Source organism: Pinus tabuliformis, chromosome 4_1 (genome assembly GCF_031772625.1).
Source record: "Pinus tabuliformis cultivar Carrire ecotype Pingquan chromosome 4_1, CPIR1, whole genome shotgun sequence".
NCBI classification, from domain to species: Eukaryota; Viridiplantae; Streptophyta; class Pinopsida; order Pinales; family Pinaceae; genus Pinus; species Pinus tabuliformis.
This window is the reverse complement of record NC_142303.1, coordinates 214,035,645-214,057,254: the sequence shown is the minus strand read 5'-3', so window position 1 is coordinate 214,057,254 and position 21,610 is coordinate 214,035,645. Positions and strand designations below refer to the sequence as shown.

The following is a 21,610-nucleotide window of genomic DNA, read 5'->3' as shown; positions in this document are numbered from 1 at the left end:
GGTGTTGTGCAACCTCCTGATAGCTAGAAGGCTCATTGTGAATGAGCTCACTCATCAATGCTTGTACCTTGAATATCTCTCTGGTTGTCTCTAATCGCTAGTGCTCAATATAGGAACTCCCACAAACTCCTACGCATCTCTCAACATCTGAAGCACGTCTTTATTCCTTCTCCCACTTGTGCTGGCTGAGCTTCAAGCTCCTCACCCAACTTCTACTGCTCCACATGTTGTGAACTCTCCTATGCACCTATACATGTGCCCGTACTAGTCATTGTACTTGTACTAGTGCCCTGAGCCTGAGATTCTTGTTCAACCCTTAAATCTTTTGCTTGTTGACTCTGATCAACTTTTGGCAACTTGTGAGATCTCCTTAAGGATTTCTCCTCCTTGAACTTTACGTCTTGTCTCACGATGATCTTCCTGCTACCTGGAATGTAGATCCTATATGCCTTGGAGTTTTCACTGTAGCCAATGAAATATCCCTTCTTACATTGCATCTAGCTTGGTGCGCTTTTCATCTGGAATGTGACAATATGCGATACTACAAAAAATCCTGAAATGTTTGAATTCTAGCTTTTCTTGTAAATACCTCCTCAAGTCATCTTCCCAACAACTTGTGCAGGACCCTATTTTGAATGTAAACTATTGTGCTACACGCCTTTGCCCAAAGATACTTAGGCATATCCTAATCATATAGCTTTCCCTCGCTACTCCAACTATTGTTCGATTCTTTCTTTCTGCAATGCCATTGTGCTGCAGGTTGTACAGAGTTGTCCATTCCCTCTTGATTCCTTCCATTGCACAGAAATCCTTGAAGGCTTTCTCAATGTACTCACCTCCATTATCTATCTAAAGAACCTTTATCTTCCTACCTGTCAAGTTCTCCACAAGAGCCTTAAACTCTTGAAAGCGACTAAAGACTTCATGCGTTGCCTTCAAGAAGTAAATCCAAGTCTTCCTGGAGAAGTCATCAATAAAGGTCATGAAATACTCATAACCCCTGAGAGACTTAGTGGACAATGAACCACAAATATCAGAATGGATCAGGTCTAGAACACCCTTTTCTCTTTTGTCACTCCTTGGAAATGTCTCCTTCGCAAACTTCCCAAGTACGCACCCTATGCACACGTCATCATGTTCTGTGCTAACTTCTGGAACACTAGTCACGGTCTCTCAAAGCAACTTAAGTACTCCATGATGGATATGACCCACCCTCTTATGCCATAATTCTCCCATATCTCTATTATAGTTGTTGCTCACTAGTGCCTTTGGAGCATCTAACTACAACTTGTACAACTTGTTGCTTCTCACCTCAATCTCTTTCATTGACTTCCAATCTTGGTGTTTTATGTACAATTTTTTTCCTCAAAAGTATACGTCATAGCCCTTATCCTAAAGAGAAGAAACTAAAATCATGTTCATTCCTAAACCTGGCATGTGCAACACATATGTGACATGAGTACTCTTGCCTAACTCCCCATGAAATCTAACTATCCCTCTCCCAACTGGAGTACACTTGGAATTATTTCCCATCTCAATCTGGAAGCCTATCTCCTTTGCTTTGTAGTTGGAGAAATAATGTAACCCCTATCAAATGACATGATGCCCCACTGTCAATATACTAGGCTCCTGTGGTGGTTGAGCTAGATAAGAAAACTATGAGAGTGAACTCATCTTCAAGTCTTGAAGATAACTCGTCAATATCTACTAAAGCTATTGTCTACTTCTTCTTCTTCTTATCACCCTTCTTTCCTTTTAGACATTAACTGACATAGTGTCCATGCTAATTGCATCCAGAACACTTGATTTTACTCGAGTCTTTTTTCTTCTCCCCCTTGGAGATAGGGCCTTTGCTTGAACTCTTCTTGGATTTTCCCTTTCCCACAAGAGAAACATTATCATCATCCTCACAATTATGGCTTTTACTGCTACTGCCGCTGACAAGGCTCAACCTAATCTCTTCCTGAGTGAAATCGCTCCATAGCAATCCCGGTCAGGTAGGTATTATCGTCCATTGATCACTTGGAAAAACACGTCCCACTACTTTGAGAACCCATTTAGAGCAGTTCTCACAAGCTCATCATCATCTATGTTTCTTCTGACGGCTACTAACTCATCCTTGACAAATTTGATCTTGGTGAGGTAGCTGACTACGCCTTCTTCCTTGTTCATTCTGGTGTTTCTGAGCTTCTCCCTAAGGATCAACTTCCTATTTACAGAGACATTTTGGAACGGCTTTAGGATGGCATCTCACATCTTCTTAGTTGTATCCAATTCTACAATATGGGGAACTATATGATCTTTAACTCCATATTGGATAATATGCTTGGCTTTGGCATCCTCCTTGCGGTAGGTCGCTAACTGTGCCAAATCTATCTGTACGGAAACAACTGTCGTAGCATACTCCTTCAATTCATGCTCCTCCAACAATAATAAAATTTTGGATTTCCAAATACCAAAGTTCAATGCACCATTAAGTCTCTCCTGATCCCTCAAACTATAAACTCCAATAAATCTGAATAGATATGAAGAGAAATTTTGTGTGATAAATTCTTTGATTTCTCCTTCGAAACCCTCGCGCTCAAATCACCAATAACCTCAGTGCTTCACTGCTTTGATACCATGTGAAATTTCTAGCTACCCAAAAGGTGTTATTAACCAAATTAATTATTTCTTGTTACTTATTCATGACAAATTTTTTTTTTTTGTTGAAATTAACGAATAATAACATAAAAAGCAACAACCACAAAATAAAAATACAAGAAATATATGAGAAACTAATCACACAATTTACACTAGTATATTTGGACAAAATGTCCCAGGAAAAGCCCCAATGTGGGGGGAACCAGTTTTCAGATTTGAGGGTTTTTTTTTTTTAATCGTCAGCAAAAATGCTTATTGACAAATTACAACTGTTTGCTTGATTTTGGCAAAGCTCTGACAATATTTTTATCTCCACCTCTGAAAAAACCAATCTGGGAAACTTCACTATTTCGCTCTGCAAATTAACTCGGCCCTTTCTTTCAATTCGCACTCCCTTCCAACAATTGCATTAGTTAACTAGGAACTTGCACTGCCCTTCCCGACAATTCGAATTGCCTTTAGGACATCAATCTAGCAAGTTATGTTTCCACCAGCAACTCGCACAGGCCACTCACACTACCTCCAACAACTCGCATTGGCAACTTGCAACTCGATCTGGACATCTGGCAACTGGGACTCGTAAACCAGCAAACTCGCACTGCCAAACTCGGCCTCCTTCTACAAAAATAATTCAGCCCTGATAAACTTCCTCTCGAACTCAAAAATTGGAAATCTATCTAATGAAGAATTATCCCAAAAATATCTCTCCTCAGTCACTATTGTTGAAACCATCGGGTGTCTCTAAAGATTCACCCACTAGATGTTTCTCAAGGTTTCCCATCGATCTCCCTTTATAATCTTTCATTCACAAATGAATGGCCACAATTAGAAGTTCACTTGATCCAATTGATGGCTAAGATCATCATAGAAACTTTCTACAAGCTTCTAGAGGTAAATCGATCTTATCCCAACTAATGTCAATTAATAATTCACTTCCCCTAAGTTAGACTTAGGAAATAACTAAAAAAATCACAAATTGACATAATTAAGATATTTCCCTTAGGAAAAATTACATGGGCTCATGTTCTTAGCCTTAATGACACCTCTCAAGGCTAGAACACTTGTCCGAGCTACAAAATCTAACAATGGAAACCCCTTGGATCAGACCCACAAAAGTGTTAATGCCACTCATCAAGCTTAGAAGAACAGAGATCAACAATTTCAAACAATGTGGATATCTAATGGCAGGGACAGTTAGTATTCACCATCTTGGATCACTTTTTAGTGAGCTAATTTCTTAAATTGTATCTATATTTTTATAGTTTCAATTATAATGCTTGGAATAATTGGTCTCACACAAAAGTTGGCAAATAGGTGCATGGCCATCCATTCATGGATCAAAATAAATTTTCATAAACCGTCTACATCAGTTTATCTTCAAGGCTCAATAATGTGAATTTTTTCTTCACAATTAAGTATCTAATGAAAATTCATCATTCAATTTTCATTCTAGCTCTAGCTTTCAACAATGGCTTATCAAGTTGCTGAAAGTTGGGTGTTGATAGATTTCCCACCAGGGTTCAAGTCTCAGCTAGGACATACTCATGCTTGTGCTCATGTTTAATGGCTGGGCCCAAGTGCAAGTCCTGGGCAAATTTGGTGATATTGATGCCCCATAGTGGCGGGAACTTAGCCAAAGGCTTGCTTTCACTCATGTTGATTGAAAGCATCCATCAAAATGGAATTTATAATCATAGTTACACCAGGTCAAGTTTGTGCTTGTTTAATTTTATCATTTCGGCCCTATTTAAGATATTATTAATGCTATTTGACAAGATATGACTCTTAAGAACTGTAGCATTTATTTCGAATGATTACACTCATCTATCTACTACAAATGTTTGAGATGAATATGACAAGAAGCAAGACTCAACAGAGAACACAACGTATGTCACAATCTTTCAAAGCATCAAAACTGTCATTTAGTTTTTCCTTACCCGTTCATCTGACAATGTCACCTTTGCAATACTAAAGATAGGGGAACACTTCGTAGATATGTACATGGTTTCAATGACTCTCACGGACACATAAATTTCCAGAATTTTAGCAATTGTTAAAAAGGGATGCAATTTCTGCTCAAAAGCAAGCCTGGAGAAATAAAAACTTCTGTGTTTATATTTATATATAGATTGAATGCAAACATACATCTCAAAGAGCGCACACAAATCCAATAAATGTCATTTCAACAAGATGTAAATAACCTGAAAAATAGCTTCAGGTTTGGACATATCATTGGCTGCCTTTAGCACCACATCATTCAACTTTGTCGCAGCATCTGAAAGATTGACTGCTGTTGGACGGCTGCAAAACCACCAAAACAATATCAACCATGCAAATTGCTTTCTGCTAGAAAACAAACAAAAAAATGGAAAAAATCAGGTTGTATTACCTAGAAACAAGGAATTCTAAACGCTTTTGCAAAAATGAGATAGCATCATTCGCACTCCAATCCACTGGACCCAAATTAGCAACCTCTACTGCTAGTGAAAGTGCAGCTGATATGGCAATTGCAGGAGCACCACGAACCACCATGTCATGTATAGCATGCCTGGAAACAAAAGAATTGAGAAAACTTATATGTTGTTCAACTACTTTGCTTATGTCCATAAATCCAAAAAACATAATTCAAAATCACATCAAGCACATATAGCCAAGAGGTATCAGTGCAACAACCTTTTAAATTGATAGCAAGCCACCATTACAATAACCTTATCATGTTGGCACCAGAGCACAAGCTCAAAGAGGGAGACAATGGATTGCCCAAATTGAAACACAACTAGGATTCTTATATCTATTCAAGTGGAAAAATAGGTCCATTACCTAGTCATGGTGATTAATGGAGAAGCCCAAAGCTTTTGAATATGGTAACTAAGAGATGTTTGGATTGGTCCAATAAAACCATTTAAAAGACTGCATGGAATTACTCTTTGTCCATCCCAAACTGAAACACATTTAGGATCCTTCTATCTATTCAGTAGTGGAGAAAGAGATCCATGAGGCAGTCACGGTGATTGATGAAAGCAGCCCAAAGCTTTAGAATTTAGTAACAAACAATTGTATGGATCAGTCCAACAAAACCATTTAAGAGACTATATGGAAGTTTATAGTCTTTGTCCACAAACCTGGACACACTGACGACAATGGAATCCTCAAGGCAGGAAGAGATATCACAGACCAATTCTAGGATAGTTAATTGAGTGATAAAACAGGACTGAAATATACTTCAAACAGTGATTGCGATTATTCTTTTGAAACATTTTCATTGAAGTGACCTAAACAGATTTCTAAATGCTGCTTCCAAATCCATTGTATAGGACTGATTGTTGCAGCCACTGCTTACAAAAACTCTAATAGTTGAAGCTTTCCAATCCATGGTGCAATTTTAACAAAGCAGATTTGATGTCATTCAGTTATAGGACACCCAATCACTTCAAGAATGAAACTACTACTTGAACCACAAAAGATCACCAATAAAGCCAAGTGCAGTTTTGATTAAAGTTACCTGGAGAAAATGGTGAACATGAAACGTATATGAAAGCATTTTGTGGATCATTTTCTGGAACATATTCCTTACGTACTTCATTGAGAAGATTTCTTCCCCCTTCTCATGGTTACAAGAAATACCATTATGCATGGAAGAGGATATCATGAGACAACCGTTATCATTAAAGAGAAGTATTCAACCCAATTCACTATTCTATGGTACTCGCAGTTCCAAAATGAATGTATGCTATGGTGGGGTTCAATGTCTGAATATTGTGCAATCAATGCATATTGTTTTGACACCATAATTAGGTTTGAACTTTGGACTTGCTCCATTGCATTAGTGTTTTATTATAAAATAATTTCAACACAAATATAATTATGAATTTCATCTACATTTTAACCTAGATAGTAGGAAATCTATCAAATTTTGTTCTTAAAGTTGTTTGCATTATGTGAAGAGGAGATTACAACATGTTGTCCTCTCATATACTGATGTCTACAAAGGTTTAAATGTATATTTTTAAGTCTTCAGGTTGTCTTGCTTATATTGCATTAAGTCGCACCATGCCCATATCTTTGGAAACAAAAACTCCATGAATCCTCATGGCATGACACTTCTGTGGAAATGGTTTAAGAAAGGTCTTGACAATAAAAAGATAGTTAAAATAGCAATAAAATTTATAATACATTATAGACACGGAATTGTTATTGGCACCCCTTCAAGCCTGATTAACATCTGAGACGAGGAATTATCCAATAGAATGATTGAGACCTAGTGTAAGATGCACCAAATCAGAATATGACAAGTAAAGAACCTTGTTAGGTCAATTGACATTGGTAATTGGCACTTCACTACCATACAAGTTTGACCAAAGGTTTGCACGAGCAATTAAACAAATACAAGTATTCTGTGGAGAACCTCATTCATTTTAAAAATTAAATCTTCTATTATACTTGGGTAAAACATGCATCCATAGCACAGTTCTATTGAAAATGGCATAAGCTTCACTTTCGACCACAACTAGCATTATATTGTAAATCACTATTATATCTCCTGGTCTTGCAGAAATAGACCTTGTACGCATAAAATCATAACCCCTCCAAGGAAAACACCCTACTCTTAAGTAATTCATTTGTAATTCAGCATCTTGTGATCATTCATCCATTCTTAAAGAAAAGTTTTGCCTCAGGGCACCCGCAAGTGTTGTGCTCTCTTTTGTTCATGGGTTTCTCTCTTTCCACCACACTTGCACTTAGGTTATTTCTCACTCAGGGGTTGCAAACTTGTACCACTTTTGGCTGATTTCTCTTCAAAAGTCAGGTTGCCCTAGTGTTGGTTTATTTTCTTTTTATTATAGAATATGCCTTTCTTTTGGTTCTGTTTGATTCTCACACTATCTCTTGTGAATTTCAACATGGTATCATAGTGGGTTTGAATCTGTTAAAATTGGCAACTAGGGCCAAACTCCACATGGGTCATCTTATTTATGACCGCTGATATTTTTCTTGGATTCCTCTCTCTAAGAGGTGTAGGATTGATCTAAAGATCATCCGATTCCGACATGTACAAATGAAGATATGAATTTATTTATATTATGGACAAATTGTCAAAGTCGGATAGCAAGCAAAACAGGCATTCAAACCCTCAACTCATCCTCAACGTTGCATATAAAAGAAGGAGACCTCAAGTCATTTTCATCATCATCTCATCTCACATCCCTCTCTCTCCTCTTGTGCTTGGTTATGCATTTCTGGGCATTCTTCTCTCTCACACGTGCAAAGGAAAGGAGGACAGATTTCTATTGACTAGCGTTGACCGAGCTGTAGGGAGGCTGTTTGACTGTGTTGACTTTAAGCATTGATCTTTATTGACTTTGGTTTGGGTGAAGTATCTTTGTCCTAGCAGGCCACAGATCTGGGCACTAAAATCGAGGCAATTTGACCTCTCCTTTGACAAGCGTTGACTGCCCTAGGGCTGACCACAGAGTTGACTTTCATTGACCAGTTTTGACTAGACTTTTTCGGACTGTTTTGGGCTGATTAGACTTGTTGTTGGAGGCAGAAGTTGACTGGGTTTGACTGAGCAGAATTGAGGAAGGAATCTGCCCTATTGACCAGGCTTTTTTGGTTAGGGCTTGTTGTTGTTGTCATTAATTATCAGATTTGTAAATTGTACTATCTCTCTCTTTGTTGAACTATTGAAGAATATAAGAAGAATTGATCAAGGGTTTCCCCACATTGGGGTTTGTCCCTGGCTGGTGCCACATCTTGTGTCCTCTTGTCTTGGTTTGTCTTCTATTTTTTATGTTTATGTTCTATCTGCATTTTACTATCATGTTGATATGATTGCTAAACTAGATATTGATATTGGGCTAATAAAGAAATTGAAGTAAAATTGCTCTAAAGCATAGAACATACCATTGTTATCTAAAATTAACATGGTATGGTATCAGAGCTCAGGTAAAGACAAAGCCCAAGCAAGAGTGAAAGAGCAATCACCAAAAACAATTGGAGAAGGACAAAAGGCTCAACGGGCTCCTCATCCCACTTCCCGGCTGAAGACAAGCTCCATGAAAAATCTGACTATCATGGATGGAAGATGTCTCTTGATTTGACCTTGGAAGAACAAGAAGTGTTGGATTATGTGAAGGGTAAAATCTCTGAGCCTCCTTCAAATGCACCAGCTGCTGTGAAGACCAAGTACAATAGGGCTAAAGTCAAAGCAAAGAAGATTATCAGAGATTCCATTGACAAGCATCTGGTGGCCTACATGTGAAAATTCTATCACTACAGTAATTGATTTACTTTTCCTACTTATTCCACCATAAGTTATTCATGAAATCACTTCAATAAACATTAAAATAAATATTGTTGTAGATATCACACCATAATATAAAAACAAACATATGCACAAGAATCAACACATTGACACAAATATTTTGGACTAATGTCCCCGAAAAAACCCAATGTGGGAAAATCGATGCAGCAAGGGAGGATTTTGTTATTCAGCCATTTTCTAGTACAACCAGGTGCCAAACTGGCTTACCCACATGTAGACAAATTCTCCAACACTTCTTCTGAACCTAGCGTCAACCCTGTTGACCTCTACGTGCCCTGAAACCCTCTGCGTCAGCCTGTTGAGACTCTACGCATCCTCTCTAGCCTTTTGCGTTACTCCTGCGCCTTTACGTGGATGACGTAGGCCCTGCTGACTCTACGCAATCTCTGTTGTCTCTGCGTGGCTCCCTCTGGCCCTGCATCTACCTTTTTGGCCTCTCCACTAATCTCTTGTCTCTTTGTTCCGTACTTGCTGCCTCCTGACTGTTCACAAGACCACTGGTTCAATTTCTCAGCTAACCCCGCTCCAAAAATTGAACTGACTGGTCTCCCTCAGAGTGTTCTCCAGGTGACCCTCAAGCCTCCTCTTATGCTTTTCTTGTTGACAAATCAACGATCGAGATTAAGTCCCTAATCAATGGCTAAGATTAGATCTGGCTTATCCATGACTTTTGGACCATTCTAACACAGTTTTATATTAATTCACATTAATATTTTATTTTCCCTAAGTTTAGTCTTAGGGATTACATTAAAAATATTAATTATTTTAATATCTCCCAAACTATTTAGAATCTACCCAAACCCCTTCTGGTTATTGGAGATCTCATGTGCCTTAGCCTCTCCACCAAGTTTCGTGGCTAGAGCACATCCGATGCTACCCCAAACATAGTTTTAAAACTCTGACTCCGACTCCGACTCCGAAATGGTAATGACTCGGCCGGCTCGATTTCAATGACTCGGTCGTTGTAAAAAATACATTAAATATTTATATTTTTTATAAAAAAACATAATTTTAAAGATTTTAAACATAATTTTAAAGATTTTCATTAATGTTTCCAAACACACAGCATTATAATATAGATGGAAGACAACATATGATCAAAGTAGGCTCATGAAACAATCCATTATATCAAAATGGTACCCAATGGCAATACATAGTCAACTGTCATACATGATCAAAGTCTCAAAACAAAAAACACATAACCAAGGAGGCTAGAAATGGCCTCTACAACAAAAGTAAACTGTGACCAGACTCCAGTACTAGTACTACAGCTACTGGCTAGTAGCTACTGCCAGAGGAGCCAAGATCATGTCGATCAATCTTTGGATCATCATTAGAGTCCGACAGGGGGCCCCATGGCTCCTCCTCATTATCATCATCTCCAACTGCAGTTGTAGAAGTGGTACCAATAGTAGGTTGTGCAACTGCAGCAGATGCAAGTTGAGATAGAGTAGATATGCGGCTGCGCTTCTATCGTGGCTGAGCAGAGGAAGCACCTACAACTGGAGTCCTTGCTGGCTATGAGACTGAGGCTGGTGGATTGGGATCTGCATTCGACTGAACAGCGTGTTCAAGTTCAACTGATGTCTCGATATCTAAATCTAAATCAAGATACTCATCAGGATCAAACTCTGTTGGACGACTCTCCACTACCCAATCTGATGTTGGATCAATGTCTTCCAACATAATGGGATCTGAATCAGGTCTTTTGTTCAGCAAATGGTTTCGTCTGAGCCAGAGGTTGTATTGGACATAAACTAGATCATTTAACCGTTTTTGATCCAAACGGTTTCTCTTCTTTGTGTTACTTGGGAGCAGGACCGAAAACGGGAGCGGGAGCGACATTTACAGAAGCTCTTGGTTTGGGAGCGAATCCTAGAGGAGTTTGAAAACCAATGTCACTAACATCAAGGTACATAGAGGGATTGATGCTCTTGATTAAATACGAGTTCCATACCCTAATACATGACAAAATTCAATGGAAACATTGCAATCCTCCAATCCTGAAATCCTGAAAAACTGATAAGTCCGCTGGATTTTGAATGAAATCTAAAATTCTACTTTCTCCATATGAAATCCAATGAGGCCGAAACCACTCTCAAACATTCTGAGTCATTTCATGGTAATGTTAAAAATTTAAGTGAAAGGATGAAAATGAAGATTAAGGAGAATGTCACTTTTACTTTAAGAATTTAACATTACCATGAAATTTAAATAGCATATCAATAGTAGAGAGCATTTGAGTGTGTTAAATAGGGTTTGGGAGGGGGAAATGGACCCCAAATAACATTTAGCTAATTCATAAAACACCTTGAAGTCCAAACCAATCAGCAAGCCCCTTAAAATTTCATTAAAATAATGTTAAATCGTTGTTTTAGTGGGTTACGGGCCGTTGTTTGTGACTCGGCCGAGTCAGTACGGGAAACGGCTCAGTTGGCTGAGTCAGCCATGACTCGGCCGAGTCATGGCTGACTTGGCCAACTGAGCCGTTTTTTGTACCGAGTCACTTCGGAGGGCAATGGAACGGACCAACTCGGCCGTTTCCGTTTCGAAATGGCCGTTTTTTAATACTATGACCCCAAATCAACACTCCCTCTTAGTGAGGACTGTGCTCTGGCAATATTTCTCACTAAGCATCACCCTGATCATCCGGCATCGGTTCCTATGTTGATGCTAAGCCTTCTTGCCCAACATCCTCTGCACTGTTGTATCTTGTACTGCTGCCCATGGCTCTGAGACTGCTGCAGCTGTATGACAACTCACTCTGAAACTGTGTTGTTGCTGGTACTTTCTCCCAACACTGCATCTGCCTCTTCATTCATTCATGCTGCTAACACACTCATTTCTACTTTTGAAAGGGTTCTTTACCATCCCCATCTTTTCCCTGAAGTAGTCAAATTTTGACTTCCCAAGGGCCTTGGTGAGGATATCTCCCACCTGTTCTCCTATAGGAGTGTAGCTCAACTGTACAACTCCTTGTTGGAAACAGTCTCTGACAAAGTGACATCGGATATCAATATGCTTAGACCGATCATGAAACACTGGATTCTCGGAGAGTTTGATGCAACTCTGATTATCGCACATGATCCTGGTTGCCTCCATATTTCTTCTAAATAGGTTCACCATCAGCTTTCTAAGCCATATGGCCTCACACAAAGCTATGCTTGCTGCCATATATTCTGCCTCAGATGAGCTCAGAGCCACAGACTTCTGTTTCCTATTGTACTAGGAGGTCATTCCTTATCCAATGTTGAAACAATACCTAGAGGTACTTTTCCGATCCATTGAACTTCCTTCCCAATCTGCATCAGCAAATCCACTCAACCTGATATCCTTCCCCTTGGTGTATAAGAGCCCATAATCAATTGTTCCCTGTAAATACCTAAGAACGTGTTTGCCTATTGCCCAGTGTGCCCTTTTTGGTTCCACCATGAACTGACTGAGGGTATTGACAGCATAGCAAATATCTGGCCTAGTATTGACCAAATACATCAGGGACCCTATGAGCTGTCGGTATAGCGTGGGATCGACATCCTTGTCTTCTGATGCATCAATCTTCTTCCAGCTGGTGATCATTGGCGTAGCCATAGGTCTACAGTCTCCCATCCCGAATCTTTTCAGGATTTTTGTAGCATACCTCCCTTGCCCAAGGAAGATTTCTCCTTTCTGCTGCCAAACTTCCAACACTAGGAAGTAGTGCATTTGTCCCAAATCCTTCATATCGAACTCTGTGGCTAGATTCTTCTTGCAGTCCTCAATGAGTCTGGATGATCCTGTCAGAAAGAGACCATCCACATATAATACTAAGATAAGCGGCTCATTCTCTACGACCAGATAGTAGAGATTCGGATCTGTGTCACTCTTGACAAACCCCATCTTCTGCAAGTAGCCATCTATTCGACCATCCCATGCTCTCAGTGCCTGCTTCATCCCATACAAGGCTTTCTTCAGTCTGCATACATGAGGCTTCTTCTCATGAGTTTCAAAGCCCTCTGGTTGTTCAATGTATATCTCTTCTTCTATTACCCCGTTCAGAAATGTCGTCTCGACATCCATCTGATGGATCTCCCATCCCATCTGGGCTGCAAGAGATTTCACGATCCTAATAGATGTATACCTGGCTACCGGGGCAAAGGTTTCCTCATAGTCAATCCCTTCCTTTTGAGCATACCCCTTAGCCACAAACCTAACCTTGTATTTCTCAACGTTGTCGTCTGCAACATATTTGATCTTGTAGATCCATCTCGAACCTACCACAGATCTGTCTTGAGGTCTTGACACCACCTCCCAAACATCATTCACCATTATGGAGTTATACTCCTCTATCATCACATCTAGCTAGACTTGATGCTGAGTTGCCTCCTTGAAGCTGGCAGGTTCTCCATTCTGAGCTACTAACCCCTGATATTTGTATGGCTATTTTTGCTCCCTCTTATTATTCCTTGGCTCACTGATGAAGTTCTCTGCATCACACAGAATCTGACAAAGTTCCCTGCTAGTTCTTCCTCTGCCAGCAGGTGCTTCTGTTCGCTCCTCCTCCTCATCCTGAGAATCTTCCTGACCCGAGGAAGAATTCTTCACTTTTGTTGGTTGCAGGGGCATGACCAACAGATCCTCTTTCATCTGCTCCTCGGAAGACATTTCGCGAGATCTTCTAAAAGCTCTGTCCTCCATGAACTTTACATCTCGTCATACTTCTATCTTCCTACTCCCTAGAAGATAGATTTTGTAAGCCTTAGCGTTCTCGCTATATCCCACCAGATATCCCTTTTTCCGCAGTCTGATCTAGCTTCTTCCTCTTTTCTTCGAGTATGCAGCAATATGCTAAACTCCCAAATATCCTAAAATCACTGACTTTAGGCGTCTTCCCAGTGAAGACTTTCTTTGGAGTAATCTTGCCCAATGCCCAATGAGGAGTCCTGTTTTAAACATAGACAGTTGTGTTGCATGCTTCCGCCCACAGGAATTTTGGCATATCCTAATCATACAGCATGGCCCTAGCTGCTTCTACAATAGTCTTGTTATTTCTTTCTACTACCCCATTCTGCTCCGGATTGTAGGGAGTTGTCCACTCTCTTCTAATGCCCTCCTTAGCACAATAATCAGTGATGTCCTTATCAACATACTTTCTACCATTATCTGAGTGCAAAACTTTTATTTTCTTCCCAGTTAGATTCTCCACCAGAGCCTTAAACTCCTTGAATCGAGTTCTACTAGTTGTAGAGTAGTAGCGGTATAGTAGGTCTACTGGACACTACCCTGTTGTGTAACCGCTTGTGTAACGGCACCCACCAACTGTGGGACCGGACTCACCCAAACGGTCTGTGCATAGTTGAAATGAGACTTCTTTCTAGAGTTCAACAACTTCACTTGCCTTTATATTTAGTTCTCTCTTATAGTAGTATAGGAGGGCCTTCTCTGTGGCCTCATATTGGGATGTGATATGGGGAGTTGATCGGGCCGTGAGCTGGTAATGCTGGGGCTTTTAGATGGGTCAGTTGTAACGCCTCTCTGGTAAGATGTGGGCTGTTGCGGATTGAACGGAAAGCGGGCAGAAAGCGTACTGGGTAATCTGGTTAACGCCTTTGTTGGCAGATGGGTCAGTTTATCGGGTTTCATTATATACGTAATTATACAAGCGGGAATGCTGTAATGAAACTGGGCCTTTATTTCTTCTAGAAAACCTCATCCTTGGTTTTCAGAAAATAAATCCAAGTTTTCCTCGAGTCATCAATGAAGGTAAGGAAATACTCGACACCATTGAGAGCTTTGACAGACATTGGTCTGCAGATATCTAAGTGTGTCAATCCTAGTACATTCTTGGCCCTATGTTTGCTCCTAGGAAATGTCGCCTTGGCATACTTTCCTAGAGCACATCCCCTGCATACATCATTTCATTCCATACTCAGATCCGGAACTCATGTTACAATGCTCCTGCGAATTCTCAGAGCTCCATGGTGCAAGTGACCCATCCTTCTGTGCCATAGTTCGTTCAAGTCCTCGTCCCCATGACTGCCTATTAGTGCCATTGGTGATTCTAGTTGTAATCTATACAACCGATTACTTTTGATCCCGATCTGCACTTTCTTTTTCCAGCTCAGGTGTTTGACGTATACCTTTTCCTTAATGAAGTAGACGTCATAGCACTTGCCTTGTAGTTGTGACACAGAAAGTAAGTTCATCCCCAATCCTGGTACATGCAACACATTTGTGGCACAGAATCGCACTCCTGATTCTGTCTAAAAAACTATGGTACCCTTCCCTACTGGAGTACACTTTGCCTTGTTCCCCATGGTGATCTGAAAGTTCATCTTCTCTTCTCGATATTCTGAGAAACACTCCGTGATTCCCGTCATATGCCACGAGGCTCCACTGTCTATATACCATTCTTCTGATGATGCAGCACTAGTGATGCACACCACTTCTTCTTCTAGCATGGAAGCCAACATAGAGAAATCGAAATCTCTCTCTTGTGCAATCTTCTGAAAATCTGCATGAGTCCCCTGAGGTGGATGCCTCTGCATCATGGTCTCGACCCATAACTAATTTTCCCTTTGTCTCTGATTACTTCCTCTAGTAATCAGAGAAGACTCTGCGGGCTTGTATTCACTACTTACAATATAATACAACAGTCTTTGGGGTAAAGCATGATGGTGTTTTTCTCCTTACATGTGTGGTAAATTCTTGATTTGTTGTTATGCTTCTATTTATTTCCTCATGTCATTATTCTTTCATGCTTGTTTCGAGTTATGTTAGTATGCAGCTATCTCATATTAGCATAAGAATTAATTATTTGCTTTAGGAAAAGAAATCTTCTAGTGGATAATGGATGTATCTCTAGGAATTCTTTCCACTGCACTTATTTAATTTCATGTTGATTTAATGATTTGTGGTGAATTTTTGTACATGAATCATTATTTGGTCAAGCGTGAGGGGACATTCTTGGAGGAATCAACCCATTTTTGAAAAATATTCAAGGAGAACCCGCGTGTTTTGAATTCCAAAGTCTCATCTATATTTTATTGTCTTGCAGGGATTCTTTCAAGTTTCTTAAAGCTTTTATTTCTTGCATCAAAATATCAAACTTGGAAATAAATATTTTTTACATATTGTACTTCATTTATAAATATCTTGCTATTTAAAAAAACTAAGTCATGGCTAGTCAAAGAAGAGAGTTTGTTCATACTCTTTGGCCTAGCCTCTTGTAGATTATTTTTGTAACATACTTTGTTGTCATCTTGGTCTAACATTTAAGTTATTTTTGTATCCTTTTGAGCAAGATAGTTTCCATGCTTTGATTTGTAGACTTATTCATCGTGAAAGCATTTATAATATCTTGTGCTAACACTTTAGTGTTTCACTTTTCAGGGTTATTTTGGCTTTCCACTTGAAATCATTTCACTTCATTTTAAGAAAAATACAATTTTATTTCTTAAAGAGAAAATACTTGGAAGGCACTGGTTGTTTATGTATTTCATGCTTATCTTATGATGGTTATTGCTCATATCAATCTTTTGTTTATAAATCTTAAAGAGAATCTATTTAACTCTAAAAATTCTCCTAGAAACTCACATCATTTTTAGATTTACCTTTCATTAGAGACCACCCCCCTTAGCTAACCTAGGAGATAGCTCAAATGGAGAGAGTCGGGATTGTGTGATAGCCCCTTCTCTGAGTTCCCCGCAACCAACCACACCTTGTGGGGTTGAAGGTTTTTCTTACTGACTTGTAGGTAGGTGTAGGCGGCAGGGTCAACATCTTTGGCGTCGTTGTCGGGGACAAGTTTTCTTGTACTTGGGAAATCGACTAACCTTTTGGTTTTAGCATTTTTGAACTTTAAATTTATATTCTTGCTCAAGTGGCAACTCCACTCAATCCAAATTTTGCAAGAGCCTCTACTAGGAGAAATTCAAGTGGTGTAGTTAGCCCCTCTCATGATCCTATAAGGGTTTTTAGAGAGAGGTTGAATAGACTTTCTCATAGTAGAGCTCTTGCTAGTCTTGGGCAAGAGGCTATTTCTGATATTCATTTGTTTTTTCAAGAACAAGTAGAGCCTAACATCATGAATGATCTTTTTGCTCCTTGTGACTTCACTAACATAAATGGCTGTCCTCACAATATCCCTGACAAGGCTATTGAAAATTGTCTTCCTTTCAAGGTAACAATGCCATTAGTGCTACATCACATGTGAAAAACTTTAATATTTGTATCTTTAAATGGTGTAACACTGCTAATTATGAGGATGTGAAGATGAGGCTTTTTGTTTTATCTTTAGAAGAGGATGCTTTTGATTGGCTCACTGAGCAACCTGCTAACTCATATAACTCTTTACCAGTCATTCTGACTACATTTTTAGATAAGTTTGGAGAGAAGAAGGAAAATAGGCATTTGATCAATGTCATTAGCAACATCAAGAAAAATTAGAATGAAACCATGGAGGAGTTTAACAAGAGATTCAATGAATTAGTAAAAAGCATGCCTGCTATTGTTAAAACTCTTGATGAATTTCTTTTATGCTCATATCTAGATGCTTTTGGAGTTGACACTGCCTATGAGTTGAGGAGGAAGGAGCCTACAAATCTAAGTGTAGCTCAATCTGAAGCCTTGAAGATAGAAAGGGCTCAAGCAATCAGGAAAATCTGAAATTCCTGGTTTCAATAGAGGGCCATCAAAATCAAATGATTCCAAAGGAAAGGCCAACAAAGAGACTATGCATGATCCTATTCAAGAATTAACTCAACTCATCAAAGAAATGCAAGCCATGCAAAATAGGTTGGTGGCCATGGAGAGATCGCAAGTGCAAAGATTCCAACCTAGGCCAAATGATAGATGGCAAAAGAATAAGGCCCCACAACAGGAGCATAGGCCTCCAAATCCATTGGAATCCACCAGTTAGATTCCAAGAAACTCTCCTAGATTGTAGCTCAGAGATGCCTGATAACATATAAATGCAACTATTGTTGCAGGTTTAATGGAAGGACTGATGGTTTGTTCAAGCCAGATAACCACTTCTACTTTGTTTCACTCCAGACATGCGTGAACACCCCCAGACTACAAGGCTTTAGACCACCAAATGCTCACAGTTTAGATATTGGGTGAATATGGAGAATACTAACCACACCAGCAGATGCACAAGACCATGTGATGGCCAGCTGCGACTAGTAAAGAAACTTGTAAATCTGTTCTACTAATGCACAGACAAGATGACAGCTTTCTTGCATCAGATAAAAAGAAACCTGAGTAACCTATTCAGTGATACATTCAACAATCTAACACAGGTAAGATAACAGTTATCTAGTGCTAAACCTCAAAAGATCAAGGACACAGCGTATCAAGCACAATCTTAGAACAGAGGAAAATGGAAAGTGAGCAGTTAACAACAAAAGAAGCTTGTATTAGCTGAAAATGAAGACGAAACGCTGCTAGTGACAAAATATCTACAGTCTCCAGAAGTTGAACTTTACATCAAATGCCAACCACCAACCCTGATTACATCTTGCTCCTAGTTATTTATAGATTTACATTACAAGAGCACTTGGCCATTTAGGTATGGAGGGGTCATAATTGACCACCAACTGCATTTAACTGCCTGATGGAGTCTCTGAACGTGTTTGCTTGCTTCAGTGGATGAATTTGATCCATTCAAGTGTTGTGCTATCCTTTTAGGCTGTTGGAGTGCTCGTACCAGTGGAGCTCCATAACTGATAGATTCAGTTACAGGGTCATGGTTGTCCTTTCCTCCCCTGGCCATGATTTCTGTTAAATATGGTGGTTGGGGGTCTGACTACGACTGGTACTAGCAAACTAATCATCTTCCTCTTCGGGCAACAGAATGATTGGAGGGCGTGGGATGCATGGGCAACGGGCAGTCGGGATGAGAAGGAAGGATGACCGTCGGATCGGGAAAATGGACGGTAGAGATGGCTCGACGGAGTCGGTCGGTCGAGGTGGGAGCGGGGCAAATTGGGGCCATCAGATCTTCAACGGACAGATCAGACGGTCATCGGAAAACGAATATGCGCGGTTGTTTATCGGGCAGGCAGATTTGTTTGGCGGTTTTGGTATTTATCGCACCGCTTTTGGGCGTAAAGCGGTAAAAGCCCGAGACCGAGCGATGCCATTCAGTGATCGACACGTAGCGGCGGATGAGAGAGAAAAACCGCTCTCATCACGCGCTAATGTTCGATTAAATTGTGGGCACGATGGAAGTGAATGCTGTCAGATCTTTATGGAAATGGTCAGACGGTTGGGAATGGTAGAGCAGGTCGCTTTATCGGGCGCAACAGGAGCCGTTAGATCAGCAGGGAAGATCAACGGCAGAGATGGAAAAGTGGTGAGTTATGACAACGTGTAGTCATATGATGAGGTTCTATGGCGAGTTTGGGGTTTGGCGCTTGGGGCTAAGGCCGAAGTGGGTTAATCTGTCGGGTTTAGGAAAAAAATGGAGGAATGGAGGTGGAGGAGAATAAGCGGGATAGAGGAAGAAAAGAGAAAGTGACCGATGTGGAATCCTTTTGAGCACAACCAAGCAGACCAAGCTTGTCTCTAACCTTAGGAAATCATTGTTGTATAGCAGAGCTAACACTGGCTCCTTCTGGGGATGAGATCCTCCCTGTGAGGTCTCAAGAGCCGTAGACCACTACCTTATCATACAAAACCAGATCAACAAAAATTCCTAGTGTTCCATTGGGCATGGTGTCTAATTAAGTCTACACTAAAACTTGTAAAAATAACATATTTACAACATTAAGGCCTGAAGACCTTAAACAACATAAACTTTCAAAAATCACCCATTAACTGGGCCATCAAAAACTGCTTCTCCTTCCACACTTTGCAGCATGAGAGTGTTGTTCCCTTAGATCTGCGCAATGACAAAAATTCAAGTCCACAGAGCATCGAACTTCCCATGGTTGCCTTTCTTCTCCTTTAGTGCATTCCCCTTAAGAACCAAGTCTCCAACTTGAAAACTGTCTATTTTTGCCCTTCTGTCAAAGGCTTCCTTGATTCTCTTTTGATGTGCTGCAGACCTTTCAACCAATTGATCTCTGATTTGATGCAGTTCTGCCAAGTCATTGATCCTCTTTGCCATGTCACTTTCCTCATTTTGTTCTTCCTGCAAGAACTTGGCCACATGGAGTGTCAACTGGATTGGGAATACAGCCTCATTGCCATATACCAGCTTGAATGGAGAATTCCCTGTGGATTTCTTGGCGGTCACCCTGTCAGCCCACAATCCATACTTCAACTTGGAATCCCAATTCCTTTTGTTGTCTTCTAGCAGCTTTTTGATTATCCTTATCAGGCTCTTGTTGGATGATTCTGCTAGACCATTACCTTGAGGGTAATATGAGGTGGAATGAACTAACTTAATGCCCATTGAGTCACACATGTCCACCAACTCTTTTGCCCTAAAAGTTGTTGCATTGTCTGTAACTAATTTGTGTGGACAGCCAAATCTGGTGAAAATATTTTCTGTCAAGAACTTCATGACCACATGGTGATCAGCTTTCCTAGTAGGGATGGCCTCAATCCATTTAGTGAAGTAATCGGTGGCTACTAAGATCCATCTGTGCTGGCCACTGGAATGTGGATTTATTTCTCCTATGAAATCCAAACCCCACTGCCGAAAAGGGCCACTGGCATGTATTGGCTTCAAGGGCAGCGATTTCAACTGCTACTTTCCTTCAAACCTCTAGCACCTGTCACAAGATTTTACAAATGAAAAGACATCAAAAAACAAAGTGGGTCAGTAATACCCAGCTTTGAGGATCTTGTGGGCTGTGGTTTTCCAGTAGTGATGTCCCCCACAGATGTTGGAATGAAACTGATGCATGACCTTCATAGATTGTTCTTTGTCCAGACACCTTAAAAGGATTCAAGATGGGTCCTTCCAATAGAGCAAAGCTTCATGAATGCAATACTTAGCTGCTCTGAGCTTAATAGTTCTGGCTTGGCTTGAACTTAGGCCTGGAGGAACTTCTAGCTTCAGCAAAAATTGAGCTATTTCAGAATACCATTCACAAGAAGCTAGATTTTCTGCCAATGACTGGTGTTGTCCTAGCTCGACTATTTCTTGCCCTGTCTGTCTGTCATCTGAGTTTGTGCTTATCAAATTCATGTCCAGCATCCTGCAATTTTCTTCAGCCATTAGTTTGGCAAGGCCCTGACCTCTAACAAGCTTGGTGGGCTTCAATTCTATGTTGAATTCAATCAGCTTTGCGATCCATTTAGCCCTCATTCCATCAACATCTCGTTGCGTTAGGATGTCTTTTATTGAAGCAGAGGGCACATATGCAATTACCTTGGAGTGCAGAATGTATATTCTGAAAGCTTTCAAGGATTTGATAAGAGCATAAGCTTGTTTTTCTATAATATCATACCTTAGTTCAACATCCCTTAAGGTTTTGCTGAAGAATGCCACTGGATGCTCTGAACCCTCATCATCTTTTTGCAATAAAACTGCTGCAAGGGTGTCACCTGAGGCAAATGAAAAGATATGGAACTCCTTGCTATAATCTGGGCTGATTAAAGTGGGAGCTTCCATAATAGCCCTTTTGATGGCTTCAAAAGATCTTCTTGTTGCATCAGTCCATTTGATTTCTGACCCCTTTTTCAGCATGGAGGTGATGTGCTTTACCAATT

General features: G+C 40.1%; 1 protein-coding gene across 1 annotated transcript in view; it reads right to left on the bottom strand.

Moving 5' to 3' along the window:
- LOC149174992 (methylthioribose-1-phosphate isomerase-like) overlaps positions 1-21,610 on the bottom strand; it is a 163,423-nt gene that overhangs the window by 92,006 nt on the left and 49,807 nt on the right. The window contains exons 3-4 of the mRNA XM_089419471.1: positions 5,033-5,191; positions 4,845-4,944 (exon numbers count right to left, since the gene is read on the bottom strand). Coding sequence (XP_089275597.1) covers positions 4,845-4,944; positions 5,033-5,191 — 259 coding nt within the window. The remainder of the gene's footprint in view (positions 1-4,844; positions 4,945-5,032; positions 5,192-21,610) is intronic.